The sequence below is a fragment of the Trichomonas vaginalis genome, chromosome II (genome assembly GCF_026262505.1).
Source record: "Trichomonas vaginalis G3 chromosome II, whole genome shotgun sequence".
NCBI lineage: Eukaryota > Parabasalia > Trichomonadida > Trichomonadidae > Trichomonas > Trichomonas vaginalis.
In genome coordinates, this window is record NC_067204.1 from 23,440,043 (window position 1) to 23,457,613 (window position 17,571).

Below are 17,571 nucleotides of genomic sequence, written 5' to 3' on the forward strand. Positions count from 1 at the left end.
CCAGAAACAGAGGAAATTAACTCAGTTAGCATCAACACACAAACGATATCAACCATTTTCTTCTTATTATCTTTGGTATCTAATAGACAGATTTCATTTTATCATCGATGATATTCAATCAATTTTAACATTTACTAAAAACACTTGTTTTAATGAATTTGCGAACGAATTTATGAACGAAAGACAAAAGGCTGAATTAGAAGGAAATAAAGGAAAAAGTTTATTTTGCAAGATTTCGCTTAATGGATCATATGGTTACGATGCAATGAATACACAAAATTACGCAAAGACTAAAATAATGAATGCACAGAAGGCACGCGTTGCATGTATGTCAAATAAGTTTAAAAACATAAGAGAAATAGGAGAGGATACGTATCAAGTGATGCTCAAAGATAGATTTTATAGATGTGATACATGTTTACAAGAGGCATTCTTCACTTTAGATAATGCTAAATACTGGTATTTGGTTTTCATTTATGATTTTATGTATAAATGCATGAATCTTAATCGTTTTCATTTCATTGAAGGTGATACTGATTCATCTTATTGGGCTATTGCTGGCGACCCAAATCTTCCTAACACTCAAGCATTTCAAGCGATTGTAACCGATAAACAATTTTATGATAAAAACATTTTCAAATTCGCACCATTTGATTTCTTCTGTTTTGATGAGAAATTTAAACCTAAATTAAAGAATAAAGCTGAAGAAAAAGCACATGAGAAGAAGTTATTGGGTTTAGCAATTGAGAAACAAGGTGATAACATGGTTGCTTTATGCCCCAAGTGTTATACATCATTCAACGGTTCAATTGATGGAAGTGATTTTAAAAAGATTGCACAAAAAATGAAAGGTGTTAGTTTACGACAAAATAAACAATTAACACCTAAAAATTATTTGGATATAATAAATGATAAAGTGATATTTGATGGTCAGAATATTAATTTACAACTTAAAAACGAGTCAATGACTCGCTTAACAATCGGTAAGACTGCATTAACAGGAGCACACACTAAGGCTGTATGTTGTGAAAATGGATGTTGTATGCCATTTATTTAATAGAATTTAAAAACGTAGGGGTTGAGTCATGAATTTAAAATTTTATTTTTAATAAAATGCCACAGAAGAGACAAAAGGAACCGTTAATGATGCGATTCAATATGTAAATAATGGTTTTGATACTATGATTCAAAGAGGTGGGCACCCTTAAAACATTTATTTTATTTTTATATAAAATGGATAATGTAGATTTAGAAATTTTAATTGATGATTTAGTATTTTATCAAAATTTTCTTGATTATTACGATTTAAAAGCATATCTCCAAAAACATAATAACAATATAACGGGTGATGATATGGGTTATTATTATCGGTATTATAAAAATGAAATTTTGAAATATCATGATAAAATAATTTCTAAAATTAAAGACAAAATTAAAAATAATGATATACAAAGGGAAAAACTAAATCACAACTTAAACAATTGAAAGATTTCAAAAATAAAGTATTAACAGAAGAAGATATTGATGAATTATATAAATTATATAATCCTGAGCCGCAAAAGCCAAAGGAACAAAAGCCAAAGAAGAAAAAGCCGAAAACAACACCAAAAGAGAAAGTAGCAAATGTTCAACAGCTAAAGGTGCAAAACACCCAGGTCCTTCAGACCATAAATGATGCACAAGCTTTAATTTATGATTCATTAGTTAAACCATATTCAGCCCGACTTTTAAATGAAGATCAACTTTTGGAATTCATCCTTCAACATAAACTCGAAGCGGGAAAGTATATCAAACCTTTATATACAGCATATTTAAAACAAATGAATAGAATACATCCAGAATTAATGAAAGGAGGAATGAAATCCAAAACTTCATCATCCAAAATCAAAGCAGATAAAATTAAATCACTTGCAATACCAAAACCTCCAACAGTAGTACCTCCTCCTTCAGTTAATCCTTCATCATTCACTTTATTATATCCATTTCAAACATTAAAGAAGCAAAAAGATTTTAAAAAGGATTTCAAAATATTAAATAAACCAACCGACCCAAAAATTCAACCGTTAAAGGAAAAATTTAGTCGCCCTTCATTTGCTCCATATCCATATTCATACGAAATCGATCATCTGGAATATTCAAAAGGAAACGTTACTTATTTATTTGCCATTAACATTAACACCAGATATTTATATTGCATTCCGGTGAAAGGGAAAACAGAACAGGAAACAAGAAGAGCTATACAATACTTACTAGATCATGAAAGAGTAGATAATATAAGGGGTGATGGTGATAAAGGATTTCAGGCAGCTATGGCTCATTATTTCCCACAAATTAATTTTTACTTTTCATCCTCTCCATATACGTTTCATAATAAAATAGTTGATGCGGTAATGAGAACTCTTAGAGATGCGTTAGGGGTTAACGGTCAGATATACTGGGATGGAAATCATGACTCCATCATACAGCAGTTAGTATATTATTACAATAATACATGGCATTGAACTATAAACATGAAACCAGTGGAAATGAAAAATGATATTTCAAAAGAATGGGAATATATTAGAAAGCAAATGGAAAGGTTGAATGATGTTAAACGTGAACAAATTAATTCGGGGCTCATGAATTTTAAACAAGGGGATAAAGTTTTGATTCATCTCGATTATGGAAAAACTAATAAATCAATGACAAAAAGAAGACGAAGATTTGACACAATAGCTGAATTTGTTAGATATATTAACGGTAATGTATTAGTTGAAGTTGACAATAAATTAATAGAAATTCCGATTTATTTTATTACTCCATTATATTTAAATAATATTTAATTTTTTTATTTCGTAAGAAATGAGTGACAACAAAGCATCCAAGAGTCCTGATTCAATTAAGATTCAGAGTCCAGACGATGAATATAAAAAGAAACTAAACAGAATTAAATCAAAAATATGCTATTACAAAAAGAAGCCGCAATGTGGTGGGGCTGAAAACGATAAAGAGAGGAAAGAAATAATCGAAAAATTAGAAACTTACCGTTCAATCCTTAAACTGAGTGAAGCAAAAATAAAAGAATTTAATAGAATAAATAAATTGATTGGAAGAGATGAATTTAATAAAGATGAATTTTTAAACTCAATCCAAATTTAATTTTTTCAGTGCTACCATGTTACCATGTGCTACCATGTCAATTAACTTCTCTTAAAAACGATGACAACATGACATTTTGACAACAACACAGGAAATAAATGTTATCGTTTATGTTTTCATTAATGATTTTAGGTTATTCAATAATTAATTATTTTTGAATAACTGAAGGTGTTACTACGTCACCATGTGTCACCAGGTTAATTAACTTCTCTTAAAAATGATGACAACATGACATTTAGACAACACAGCAGGATTAATGCAAAAATAAATTCAAACTTCATCGTATATGCTTTGTGAATGTCTTACAAACACGTATGAATATCTTATGCGGTGGGAAGCCAGATGGAAATAATTTTACGTCAAATATGCAATTTATAAAATCTTATGTCGACAGGCTACGTAGCACATGGTAACATGGTAGCAGTGAAATAAAATTTTGTTATCAGTTATTTTATCATCATTTTATTAAGTTCATCTTTAGTTAATAATTTGAATGGATTCGCTAATGTTCCACCTTGAGTCACAACACTTGCCCCGGCTAATTGTGAAGAACCTGGGATAAGTACTCCATGAAATGATTTCATTGGTATCATTAATTTAGAAATAGTTGGCTTAATTAATTTTGTCATTTATGATAAAAATAAAATTGCATAATTTAAATTTTTTTCTTTCTCATTTTCTCATTTTCTCATTTTTCATCCTGTTTTGGTTTCAGCAACTTTTCAAGTTGTTGTCTTGTCAGTAACTTTAATTTTAACTTTGGATCAAATATTGGGTTTCCATCTTTATCTCTTCCAATAACACCATATGGTAGAATCTTCATTTATACTAAAATAAAAATTTAAATTATGCCGTTCGCTCTTTTGGAGCTCAGGATTTTCAGTCCGTTCTAAAGTTTGTTTCACAAACATTGAACGTTCATTGAACGCGAAACCATGCGAATACAGTCATAAATGGTGGCATATAATCTTCACCCGAGCCTGTTGGATTTGTTGTGAAAGTGTGTGAATGATTTCCTCCTGGTTCAGTTTGTCGAAAAGTCTTTTTTGTTGAATCGTTATAAGATGGAGATAAAACGTCATAACCAGCTTCATAGTCTGAGTTGTATAATGGGTGGTCTCTTAATGAGTGTCTATGGTTGCCAGAAAAGTTTGTAGTTCCCGTATGAGTGTGCGGTGGAAGGTTTGCTTCTTTAATTTTCTTCGAACCTCCTGTTTGCTTTGAATATCTAGCACAGTATAAGAATTTGTCTACAATCTGCTGCCACGTATCAAAACCTAAAACTGTTGCTGGATTTGTTGAATTCATTGACGTATAAATAGAACCAACGGGATATAATGTTTGAAGTATTTCATTTTTCATGCTTGTAATCACATCATTTACTTCCGACTTCTTTGCATAATTTTCATCAACATAAGTTTTATCTGCTTTAAGGTCTAAACATCCTGAAACCCATTCTGTATCAGCTTTAACTTTAAAAGTCTCAAATGTCCATTCCTTATCCGCCTTCTTCTCTAACTCATCGTTAACATAAGTTTTATCTGCTTTAAGGTCTAAACATCCTGAAACCCATTCTGTATCAGCTTTAACTTTAAAAGTCTCAAATGTCCATTCATGATACCATTCAACCTTTTCTTTAATTTCATTATCTTTTTCATCAACATAAACCAAATTTGCCTTCTTATTTAACTCACTATCCACATATTCCTTATCTGCTTTCTTCATTATGTCGTTTAGGAAACCTTCTATGAATTCCTCATTTAAATTAAATCTTCCAATCTTCAAAACTTTAGGAAATGCATTTAATGCGTAATATCTCTGTTCTTCTGGTGGAATTGATGTTATATCATCCGTTATTCCTTTAATTTTTGAATTCATAAATAAAATTTCTTTTATATTTGATATCACTGCACCACCTTTGCAAACGAATTCGAAACGGTCATTTTTCAATACTATCTCCAAATCTCCATATTTCAACCTTTGCGTTTGTTCTACCGTCTTTGAATTATATGCATATATGGCGTATGTAATGGTCTGAAGGACCTGGGCGCTTTGCGCCTTAAGTTGTTGTGGTTGCTGTTGTTTAATCATTTATTATGATTTAAAAATAAATATTTAATCCGTTATCTCATCAGCTATTTTCTCTATTTGAAATTGCCATAATATTTCATTCATAAATTCTAAATCACAATCAAATAGGTCAGTTATTCTAAATTTAATATTTGATAAATCTTTTGAATGAAGAATAAATGAATTCCCGGATAATTGAAACGGATATGATAAAGAAAATATGTTTAAGTTGATGGATAAAATGTTTTGTATTGATGGGTAAGAGTTAGGGTCTAATGTTTGATGTGAAAATCTCATTGGGGTATTAACTTTATCACATTTGATTAAAATGAAATTGGAACCAGTGTCAGAATACAAAACATCCCCAACATCTTTTTCAAAATTTAATATCCCCAACAATGAACGAAGATGAGGAGTACAAAATTTAATTTTCAGCGGAAATTTAATAAGGTTATTTATTTCATCAAGTTCAAAAAGTTTATCAGGTTTTGATTTAAAATTTTCTTCATACCATACGATAAATGATTCATTTAAATAACTTAAAATCGTGTTAATATCCCATTTCGCTATCACATTATTTATATACATATCATACGTTTTTCAAGGTCATCTTTAATAAATGATATATAATCTGAAGGGTCTAAAAGAATGGGATTAAATTTACCACTCACAGAAACGAGAGTAACATTATAAATTCCGCTAACTGTTAAATTTAATTCACAGTTATTATTCGAAATAATATTGATAATTGACATTTTTTATTACAATTAAAAATATGGTAAAGCGTTATTTTCCAGTGATAAATAAAACTAGAATAAGATTACCTCAAGAATTCATAAATTCAACGAATAAGAAATTCATTCATGTTATAAATTTTAGTGTTTTCAGAAAATATGAGTCAGTGTCATATTCATCAACAGGTTATATTTCACTTCATTCAAATTTAGTTCAATCAAACCCATATAATGACCATTTCATAAGATTTTCAGATGGTATTAAAAATGTAATTGATAGATTAAAATATGAACAGATTGACAATATCGAATTTTTGGAATTTTGGTTTAAATATCCCGATGGAAAAAAGATTGAAGTTAAAGATAAAGCTGATACTATAACAAAAACAATTACAATGACCGATCCAGATAGTGGGGAACAAAAAGAAATAAAACAAACGATAGAAACTGGTGAAAGGTCAATTATTATTGATTATGATTCAAAGGATTATTATTCGATAATGTTAATGCTTGAATATTAAATAGCCTTAACAAAGAATTTTTCAAGTGATTTTTATATTCATCAACTATTTTATTATAAATATCATTATATGTTAAATGAAGTTCAGTTGTTGTTCCGTTCTTTGATATCTTAATTGTGCTAATATCCTTTATAGGATTTATTTTTGCAACTGTTCCGCAGCATGAAACCTCATCATCTATGAAAAATTGAATCTTAACGTCTGAATCTTGAACATCACAAAGAATGGCGATAATGTGAATTAATGATTCATAAGGTAAAAATAATTAAACCGGATTGGTCAATTAAATTTATTATTGAATCATAATTATTAATTATTATATCACGGTAAATTTTCATTAATTTGAATTAATGTCTATTTTATATGGGTTCTCGATGTTTGATGAAAGAGGTGGGGGGTATGCTGGATAAGTGGGAATTTCAACAGGTTCTTTACCGGGTTCAGATAAAATGATTGGGTCTCCATTCTCATGGTTTTCTTCATTCTCCTCATTCTTCGGTAAGTCACGAGTTAATAAATTTGGTTGAGTTGCTGACCTTGTTAATTCGGGGCTAACATTAACTTTAACATTTTGAATAATTCGTGATTTATCATCATTTACGTTATAACCAACCGTAATCTCTGCTTTTGCGTTAGTGTTCTTTTGACTAGTGAAACGTCTTCTCATTTATATTCGAATAAAAAAATATATTTAAACTTTTATTTTGCTGGAACTTTTGAATCTATTATTCCCTGTATTTGTTCATGAAGTTGATTTTTGGCTGTTTCATCGTAATTAATAGACCGAATATATTCATTAATTGCATTCTTATAATCATCTGATTTCTCAAATTTTCTTTTATCTGATTCCTTAACTAAATCATAAGTTAAACCTCGTTGCTGATATAATGGTTTCTTAATTAAATCTTTGAATGCTTGAGATAAAGCCCTGATGCAATTCTTGCTACTATAATTGGTTGGAATTGCTGTTTAAGTTCATCTTTAACATTTGCGAAAACTGGATCGAATAAAGCAACTTTAAAGAATTTCTTAGCTGAAATTTCAGGTCTAAATTTGCATATTGACCATCAAACTGGTTAGAATATCGTGGTAATCCATCCGGTCCCTCTTCAATAGCATTTAATTCTTCATTGAAATAAGAATATGGATTATGACGGTATGAATTAATTGGACCATTTTCACCTTCTCCAATGTATTGTTTAACAGCTTTCCATTTTCATCAAATTGCATAGGATAACGTTCATTATATGCTTTACGTTTAAGATAATCAGATATAGTTAATTTATAACCATTTATGACTTTAATATTACCTTGACCATCAGTAACGAAAACTTCATTTATACCATCAGGGTTTTCCATTTGGACCCGTAATGTCTGCTTCGTGTGCTTCCCAATTTGGACCATGACGTTTGGCATATGCTTGAGCTTCTGGTAATGTTAAAACGTTTCTCATTTGTTTAACATCTTTTTGAAGACCAGCAACAATATGAACTAATTCTTTCATTCCATCAGGAACTTTCATAGTTCTATTATATGCACCCCTTTTGTTTGTCCCTTGTTTTAATGGAACCTGTAGAAGATTTACCATTTCTGTCATGTTTAATTATAAATAAAAATAAAAATTAATTATAAAAAGTTAATCAAATTTAACACTTCCTTTATTTAAATCAACTATTATTTTTCCATGTTCACCTAATTGCTGATATTGTGTGTAAAGTTCATTAATGCTCATTGGTAAATTCACTTGATAAAGCATAACGTTTAACTGTTGACGACTAAACCCACTGAAAATGAAAAGTGTTGATAGATTTGATTTAATGTTTGTGCTTAATGCTTTGAAATATTGAACAGCCATAAAGAATGAACACTGAATGTGTCGACATTGAGTTAATAACTGATTAAAATATGATTTCTCATTTGTTATTAGTTTTGATTTCACTGCATCATCTAGAAAAATGAGTGAATGCAAAAATTCTCTATCAAATTTGAAATAGAAAGTGTTTCAAATAATTCATCCCGTTGTTTATCAATAATTTTATCCTCTAATCCTTGCTTCTTGATTGTATTATATAATTCTTTATACATTAAAAAGTTTTTTAAATAATCTTCGCTTCTTCTTGTGATAAATAAATAATTGGAATTTTGATTAAATGCTTTAAAGATTCAAATGTATCATCTGAAGGTGAACCTGAACGGTTGATATAAATTAACACATGTGAATGGGGGGAAGTGTTAGCAATAATGATAATTTGTTTTAATATCGTTAATGTTTTACCTTTATTTTGTTTACCAATTGCTGCAGTGATTGAATTTAAGTAACATTCAGAATATGGAATTTTCATTAATTTTTCCTTAGATAGAGCATTTCTATTATCACTCAATGCTTCATTAATCATATCATCTACGTATGTATTATATACTCCTGCTAATTCTTCATAAGGGGTGGATGAATTTAAATCCATTTAATCAAAAATAAATTTATAATTTTAAACATTTCTATTCATCAATATTTCATCATATGAACTTCTATACTGCAGTGGTGTACCTGTTGGATGATATTTCAAACCTTCATCCGGTGTCCATGTCCAATATGTAGTCCTAGTAAACCAAACCTGAGGAGGATTTGTCACCTTTGAACAGTAAGTGTCATTTTCACCCTGAATGATTGGATAAGCTTTCACTTGTACTGTAACTTGTGAGTTGAAAGTTTCTAATCCATCAAAGAATATACCCGCTCCATCACGTTGAACTGGAATAGTGCATAAGAATGAAGTTTGGTCTTTCCATGTTCTAGCTAATGGCATGCCATCATCATCATTCAGTGGTCTAGTTAATGAGTCCTCGTATTCTTCCGTGCTTTCATTCACTCCATCTAAATCAGAAGCTTGAAGCATACGTGTAAAGAATATGTCACCCACTGTGGTCATCGCTTGATCGGGGAAGTTTCTGGAATCTATAGTGACCTGAAGACCTCGAAGCATTGGATTTTCTAAAACCGTTCTTTGCATTGCATTCTTCGGAAATGCTAACACAACATCTGTAACATTATGAAGAGCGTATGAGAAATCTGAGCTAATACCTTCAGGAGTGATGCAACCTCCATTTAGTGAACGAACGTCAATATGTTGAGCTGGAATCATGAATGGATCTTCCTTACTGAATAAACGTGGTATTGCTTTAACTGATTCTTCAATTAAACCGTATCCTGGTGTAATGCATTTATCCTCTAAAACTTCATCTTTGTGCATGAAATAATAACACCATCAACTATTGCGTCAGCAGATGTGGCGGCTAAGCTTGTAATTAATTTGGCAGGAAGTCCGATTTGTTGGAATTTGCGATCATATTTATAAACATGATTCATAATCTTTTCATAATTTTCATCAGTTATCTTTTCATAAACGTAATTTTGTAAATCAGCAACTCTTAACGGGTCAACCTGACAAAATACTAAGTATCCCTGAAAACATAATATTTAAGAATGATATCACCAAATGATTTAGGATAATCATCGAACGCCTGAAATGCTAACAAATCATTTACCGGAATAATCATATCAAAAGTGACATCAACTTCTTCATTTGCTTTCTTGAAAACTTCTGAAGGGTCAATATATTTACCACATACTGAGTTATCATATTTTTGAACATTATTATATAACGAATGAACAAACTTTTTAACTTTCCTTTCTGATTTTGGTTTATATGTTGCAAATGCGAAAGATTCACGGGCGCAATCCATCTGAAGATAACCGGCATCACCTCTTTCGGTTTCTACTTCTAATTGTTTAAAGCTTTGATTTGATGATTTGTAACCAACGAATAAACGCATACATTTAAAAGCGCGCATCACATGTGAAAGCTTTATTTGAAACTAGAGTTGCTTTAACTTTGCGTTTAATATATGTGTCACCTAATTGGTTCACAATGAGCTGGATTTGTAATTCTTAAATGAGTTTGTTTATCATCAAAATATGGAGCATCAGAGTCATAGCATGAACTTTCAGTTCTCTATAATATCTTCTACCGTCATTCTTTGCGAATATTTCATTTATCTTTTCGAATGAATGAAATACATTTCCATTAATTGGTTTAGTGTTTGGCACCAAATAGTTAGTCGTCATTTATGATGAAATAAAAAAATCAAAATTAAAAGATGAAAATGAATTTTTAATTTTAATGAAATAATCAACTATGGCTGCAGGTATATTTAAGAAACTATGGGATAAAGTAAAAAGAGGAGCGAGTAAAGTTTGGGAAACATTGAAGAAGGGAGCAAATTGGATATTTAAGAATAAAGAAGCAATTAGTGACGTTGCTGAATCAATAACACCAAAAAGCTGCCCATAAGAGAAGTTTTAAATAAAGGAGAAAAAGTTTATCAAAGACTACAACCGATACTAAGATAAAAATAATTTTAAAATAATTTATTTTTCCACTATCTACCCCCTATTTTATTAAGTATTCCTTCAGCTATTCCACCAATTGCGTTACCTGCTTGTGCTCCCATCACCGGATTACCTGCTTTAGTACCTAATACTCCACCTATGATAGTTCCTGCCGTTTTCGCTACTGGTGCCAAAAAGTTTGCAATGGGTTTAATAATCTTTTTATGAACCCAACCCACAGCTTTCTTAATTCCATCCCATAATTTTTTAAAGAATCCTGCAGCCATTTCTGATTTAATATTAATTAAAAAAATATATTTCATCACTTATATTCTAATTTTTATTTAATGATAAATGAAACCGATTTTAAAAATAAATGAAACAGAGGAGGAAGAAATAAATGAAAGTGAAAATGTTCAACAAAAAATAAACGTTGTTAAACCAATTACTGAAATAAAAATTTTTTCATCTGTTGAAGAATTTAATGACTATTATGCCAATAATAAAAAATTATTTGAAGAATTGACAACGTGTAAATTGAATAAAATGTTTAAAGTTGATGGATTCAAAATTTCAAAAATAAAAGGAGTGGTTAGTTTGAAATCTATTCCTCAATCAAGAATCACCTCATTAATGAAAATTGATGATTTAACAAAAAGAATAGAAGAGATTGAAGAAAGAATGAATCAAATAATTGGTTTCATAAATTCAAATAATCATTAGTTTCTAATTTCTTTTACTCGTTTATGAAGTCTTTGATTATGACTCCATTGATTCCATTCAGGATTTAAACAATGTTTAATTAATCGCGGAATATCTGACATCATCTATATATAGCTTCTTTTATAAAAGATAAAATAAATTATTTTAAAATGATTTTTTAAAAAAATTTTATTTTTTATTTCATTATGTATGGGCTGAGTGTAAATGTCTTACAATTTTGAAAATTTTTTAAATCTTGATTTATTCAAAAATGTAAGAATAAAAACCGTAAGAATCATACATTTTTTACTTCATATGTTAAAAAAAATGATACAAAATCGCTCGATATTGTATGAATTCTTACGTTTACAAAAAAAGTCACAAAACCCGTCAACATATACTACTTTTGTTATATTCAAGTTTTACTCACAAGCAATCCAGAAATTATAAGACTTTCATGCAATGTATCCGTCATGTGATCAATTAATAAAGAATTTTCAGTAAAATGGTGAAGAATAATGAAATAATTTCTCGATAAATGAACAGTTATTGATTATGAGCATTGATAAGTCAAGGTGATTATGTTTCATCAATCAGTACTAATCAAAATTGAATAATTTTGGTGATACCCCCTATTTAATTTGTATACGTTATTCTATATATGAGTACAAAACCACGCAACCAAAAGGGAAAGGGTGAACTTACAGAGGAACAGAGGGCAGAAATAGAAGAAGCATTTAAACTCCTTGATTTTGATGGCGATAATTACATTTCAACAAAAGATATCAAAATTGCATTACGATCTATTGGTTTTGAGCCAACAAAACAAGAAATTATTCATATGATTGGAGACCTTGATCCTAATTCAAATGGAAAAATTTCATTACCACTTTTTATCCAAATGATGACAAAAAAGAGAGTTGAAATGAATCCAGACGAAGAAATTAGAAGGGCTTTCAAATTATTTGCAGATGAATCAGGTGAAGGAATTCGTGCAGCAGATATCAAAAGAGTTAGTATCGAATTAGGAGAAACTTTAACAGACGAAGAACTAAAAGATATTGTCGAAGAAGCAGATAGGGATAATGATGGAATTATTACTTTTGAAGACTTTGCAAATGTAATGCACAAAACTTCAATGTTTTAGTCAGAAAGTCTATAACCTACACTTCTTTTACAATTTAACTACTGCATTGTATAATTTTTGTTGTTGTATTATTTGATGATATTATCTAAAATTGGTTTTTTATCATATTATTCTTTTATATGTTAAGATAGTTACTATATACATTTCAGCTATTCATAAATATTTGCCTATTTTTAAAGGCCATTTCTTTCTTTACATATCTATGTATTAAAGATTAAATTTACACACCTACAAAAAAAAAAAAAAAAAAAAAGGTAGTGGGGCCTCCAGGCACTTCGTGCCCTCTAGCCCCTGAAGATGTTTAGTATAAAATGAAGTATAAAATGAGGTTTTTTTGGGTATAGGGGGCTTCCCAGGGGCTGCGCCCCTTCTAGCCCATAAAATTTTTGAAAGTCGTTGCTGTTGACTTTTCGGTAAAAAAAATAGTACAACTTTGTCCGGACAAGTAAGGGTCTATCGTCGCTACAGGAAAAGTTACGGGCGTTCCAAGGAAGTATACTTTGAGAAGCCTTTTGTCACTTTTCAGGTAAAACATTTTTATTATTAGATATAAAATGAATTTTACAAAACCACCGTTACCCTTCTTTGGAAATAAGAGTAGATGTAAAGATATTCTATTGAGAGAACTTAAGAAACTACCGAATGGTCTAACATTTGTAGACTTGTTCGGTGGAAGTTTCTATATATCCCATTTGTGCCATACAATATTCCCAGACTCAAAGATTATATGCAATGACTTCGACAACTATATGAACCGTCTCAAACATATACCAGACACAAACAAAATATTGAGTGAGTTGAAAGAAAAGATACCTATAGGTAAGATGGAACGTATACCATTAGATAAGAAAAATATTGTCAGAGAGGTTTTGAAAAAAGCAGAGTATATAGACTGGGATAGTATATCTGCTAGACTATTATATAGTGGTTCTATAAGAGTTCATGACATTGAAACACTTATGTCAAACGTTTTATATCTTAACTATACAAATGTTTTCAAAGAGAACATAGAAAAATATATTGAGGGTATAGAGTTTGTGAGATGTCATTGGACAGAGTTGTATGGAAAATATAAAGACAAGGAAAATGTTTTCTTTATAGTAGACCCGCCGTTCTATAACACATACGATTTTCAATACCAAGTAGACTGGACTTTGAGAGACTCTTTAGAAACTTTAGACGTTTTACATAACCATCCATGCTTTTACTTTACATCCGATAAAAGTTGTTTGGAAAGTGTCATGAGATGGTTAGAGGACATACATGACTATGAGTTTAGATATGACAAGATAGAATATGAGAGAGGTCCTATAAACCGGAGAAAGTGTCATAACAAAGAAATTTTATTGGTAAGTAAATGTGGTTTGAAATAGGACTACTTGTTTTAGGTTTTTTCCATTGTGTCATTTACTTATTTGACGTGGCAGAAAAGTACAGAGAATATGAAGATGAACCAATGTCTGCAAATGTCCAGTATATGTACTCGTAAGAGATATTTTTATCTAATATTAAATGGACGCACAGAACTTAGCGAATGCACAGCAACCTGGACAACCAAACCCAGAGAATATTCCAAATGAAGTTAGAATACAAACTGCAATGGCAAACTATGGTCAAGTGCCAACAGATGTACAAATGCAAACTGCCATGTCAAATGACGCTGCGTTAGGTTTGCCACCATGGTATGCAAATATGAGATGGAAAGAGTTTTATACAAACCCTGAAGTGGGATATAAACAACTATATGCAGATGACGCGAACACAGGAGTTGACCCAGAGTATGTTTTCTACCAGAGGAGAAATAGAATGTATGAGCTCCAGTTAAAAAATGCTATGGAACTCAACAGGAAACGTAAGAGACTAGGCAGACATTAGATTTTTACATATAGTAAAATGGGCTTCTTCAGTAGTATTGGAAACTTCTTCAGAAGAGTTGGAAGAGGTATATGGAATGGAATAAAAACCGTAGGAAAAGGAATTTGGAACGGAGTCAAAAATATTGGTAAAAGAGTAGGTCAGTTCGTTGGTATTATACCTAAAGACCCTGAACCAGAAGAACAAGCTCCTGTTATACAACAGCCTGAACCTGCACCACAGTCTAGTTGGCAACCAAATCCAACACCTCAACCGTATTAAAATTATATTTTTACCGTTCGATAGTAGTTGTATATGAAACTAAGTTCTAAGTAAAACGCATGGTATAATGGAACTATTCTCTTTCTTCCATCTGTTGTAAACCATACTTGAAAGTCTGAAATACTTCCACTCGGTGGTTCATATAGCTTTGTAGGTTTTTCGTAAAAGTCATTTGCCAAGCATAAAAAAGAGTTTTGTGCACCAGAAAATGAAGCATGAACTATAATAGCATCTGAGTCGAAAACATTTTCATATGTTCCATTAGGGTTTTCGACTTCATAAAAGTCCGGGTGTACTGGATATTCTGCAGGCTGATTTAACATCCTCATAAACCTATACCATGCCAAGTTGTTATATTTTGTAGAAATATAAACGTTTTCTCCAAGGTCTTCTATTCTATTGATTTTAACAGTTGCATTTTTCCTGTCATATATAATATCGAGATGGTACTCTCCTTCGTCAATGTTAAACTGGTTTGCATATTCGAGATAGATATCGTTTATTTTTTCTTGAAAAGCTTGAAGAGTTGTTTCTAAGTTTACAAGCAAATTCACTTGTAAAAGTTTTCCCTGTTCAAATTTCTCATACATACGTTTTTCTTTGTTATAGTATCGAACTTCAAAACCGACCGTAAATGGGAAACCATGTATGGCTTCTGAAATGAACTTCATTCTACGAAAGCCAATAGCTTTTGTGACGGATGGGTCTCTTAGCCATCTTAACTGGTAGTCAAAACGATAGCCTTCATGCTTTACGGTCTCTGTCTCAAACTTTTGACCTACATTCGTAAAAAGTTCATCTAATGGTTTAGTTGTAGCAACTCTAGAAGTTTCTTTTTCTATTGGAAGCATATTTTATCTAGAATAAAAATGTCGAATGAAACAGCGTCTATGAGAGAAATACAACACAACCGACAACTCATTTTGCAAGCTCTAAATAAGAACACAACAAACTTTTCAAACTATTCTAAGATATCTGAGTCATTGAAAGAAGGAAACTTAAAACTGACATTAAACCCAATGACAGACGAGTTTCTATTTCAAGACAATAAGAACCATACTGTCTGTGTAAATCCAACAAAAGGAACTTTAAACGAGAAACCTATAGATGAACTTCTTTTGAAAGCAGATGTTGACAACAAAGCTGACAAAGAGTATGTCATTGAAAAAGTTCAAGAAGAACATGACAGAGCAGATGCAACATATGCAACAAAAGAACATACTCATCCTGAACTAGCAGACAAAACATATGTTGACAATAAAATGTCAAGTGAAGTGACAAGAGCTGACAAAGAATATTCTAAAAAGACTCATACACATACCATTGCAAATATTACAAACTTACAAGAAACCTTAAACAGGAAAAGTGACGTTGGACATACACATACAAGTTTTACAACTTTTACAGCAGATGATATAATATTGAACTTTGACCTTGGTTCAAGTGCACCTTCAGAGAATCCAAGCACTAGTGTAAAAGATACTCTTAACAATTTAGTTAACAGTTGCAGGAATATCGAAGAGCATGCCAGAAACTTTGAAGCATATGAACTACCAACAATGTTAGATAAGAAAGCAGACAAAACAGAGCTTCAAACATTAAAGACAGAAATACTTCAAACACTATATCCTATAGGCTCTATTTATACGTCAATGAACTCTACCAGACCAGAAGTAGTACTTGGTTTTGGAACTTGGACTCAAATAGTCGACAGGTTTTTGTATTGTGCAAACTCTTCAAAGGAAACAGGTGGAAGTAAAACGATTTCAGGTGAAAACTTACCTGCGCACAGTCACTACATAAATTTAAGTACATCTGAAGCAGGTTTGCATAGTCATAGATTTTGGGATTGGTCAGGAATGACAAAAGGTAAAGGATATGATGTTAAAGACGACGTTAAGTTTGCTATAAATTGTTACTGGAGTAACACTGATGTAGGAGGAATCCATTCACATCGCGTTTCAGGGTATACGCAAACAACGGGACAAAGTAAAGACTACATGCCACCTTACATGACAGTTTACGCATGGTATAGAAATGCTTAGTCGTCATTTTCAACTTCTTTAGCATATTCGTCAGGAGTTGTCTTATATTGGTTAGGAACTGTCTTTGAAAGTATACCACCTTGAACTTTGACAAGTTTGAAACGAGGTCTGACAATAGTAGTTTTATCTTCTGCTTGCAGTTTGTACATTTTGCCATGTTTTGCCTAAAACTTCATAATATTCTCTTGTATACTTTTCTTCTATTTTTACGAACACGAACGTGAGTACCTGTCGGGTTCCCATTGTTGTCATAGTCAATAGTATTTTCATATGGGTCGCGTTTAGGTATTTCTATTTTTACTTTGTCACCTTTCTGAAGTTTGAAGCCCGGCATTCTTTCTTGTTTGTCTCTTTTGACTAAATTGTTAAATATATAGTCTTTCTCTAAGTCGGGGTTGTTTTTCATTTCTTCAGGGGAGTGGTTTCCCAAACCTTTTTGTTTACGGCTATTGTAAATATTTAAAACTTGTCTCATCTTTGCCATGGAGAAGTGTCTATACTTGTCGTCATATGACATTTCATTTGCTTCACCACCTTGTGGTTGGTTTAAGTCTCTTAAGTTTTTATACAACCGTCAATGACACAGAGCAGAATGGTTTTGGTCGACAATGAAATATTGGTTTACATTTTTTGAACGCAGATAGTTTTTAATATCGTCTGATTTGAAAGAACTTTCACAGTCAGATGTCAG

The 17,571-nt window shown here is 31.2% G+C and overlaps 6 protein-coding genes and 1 pseudogene across 7 annotated transcripts, besides 3 other annotated features; 5 read left to right on the top strand and 2 right to left on the bottom strand.

Annotated features, from left to right (window-relative positions):
- Window positions 1–8,799: part of a mobile genetic element that runs on past the window's edge.
- On the top strand, window positions 299–1,057 carry TVAGG3_0596600 (uncharacterized protein; the record flags this gene model as incomplete). Its single annotated transcript, XM_051239623.1, has 1 exon — window positions 299–1,057. The coding sequence occupies one exon, from the start codon at window positions 299–301 to the stop codon at window positions 1,055–1,057; it is 759 nt and encodes a 252-aa protein (XP_051097447.1).
- TVAGG3_0596610 lies at window positions 1,821–2,822 on the top strand (annotated as a pseudogene). The gene has a single exon. A coding segment is annotated over exon 1 (1,002 nt).
- TVAGG3_0596620 (phage tail repeat-like family) lies at window positions 4,216–5,016 on the bottom strand (the record flags this gene model as incomplete). The annotated part of the gene is made up of 1 exon (XM_051239624.1): window positions 4,216–5,016. A coding segment is annotated over one exon (801 nt), but the record flags the coding sequence as incomplete, so codon positions are not given.
- A 3,414-nt stretch (window positions 8,800–12,213) lies between the features above and the next one.
- On the top strand, window positions 12,214–12,903 carry TVAGG3_0596630 (calcium ion binding; the record flags this gene model as incomplete). Its single annotated transcript, XM_001298532.1, has 1 exon — window positions 12,214–12,699. One exon carries the CDS (start codon window positions 12,214–12,216, stop codon window positions 12,697–12,699), a length of 486 nt encoding a protein of 161 aa, XP_001298533.1.
- Window positions 12,904–13,253: 350 nt separating this feature from the next.
- On the top strand, window positions 13,254–14,072 carry TVAGG3_0596640 (phage tail repeat-like family; the record flags this gene model as incomplete). Its single annotated transcript, XM_051239625.1, has 1 exon — window positions 13,254–14,072. One exon carries the CDS (start codon window positions 13,254–13,256, stop codon window positions 14,070–14,072), a length of 819 nt encoding a protein of 272 aa, XP_051097449.1.
- Window positions 14,073–14,211: 139 nt separating this feature from the next.
- On the top strand, window positions 14,212–14,574 carry TVAGG3_0596660 (uncharacterized protein; the record flags this gene model as incomplete). The annotated part of the gene is made up of 1 exon (XM_051239626.1): window positions 14,212–14,574. The coding sequence occupies one exon, from the start codon at window positions 14,212–14,214 to the stop codon at window positions 14,572–14,574; it is 363 nt and encodes a 120-aa protein (XP_051097450.1).
- Window positions 14,212–14,835: a mobile genetic element.
- Window positions 14,836–14,837: 2 nt separating this feature from the next.
- On the bottom strand, window positions 14,838–15,686 carry TVAGG3_0596670 (uncharacterized protein; the record flags this gene model as incomplete). The annotated part of the gene is made up of 1 exon (XM_051239627.1): window positions 14,838–15,686. One exon carries the CDS (start codon window positions 15,684–15,686, stop codon window positions 14,838–14,840), a length of 849 nt encoding a protein of 282 aa, XP_051097451.1.
- A 205-nt stretch (window positions 15,687–15,891) lies between these two features.
- Window positions 15,892–17,571: part of a mobile genetic element that runs on past the window's edge.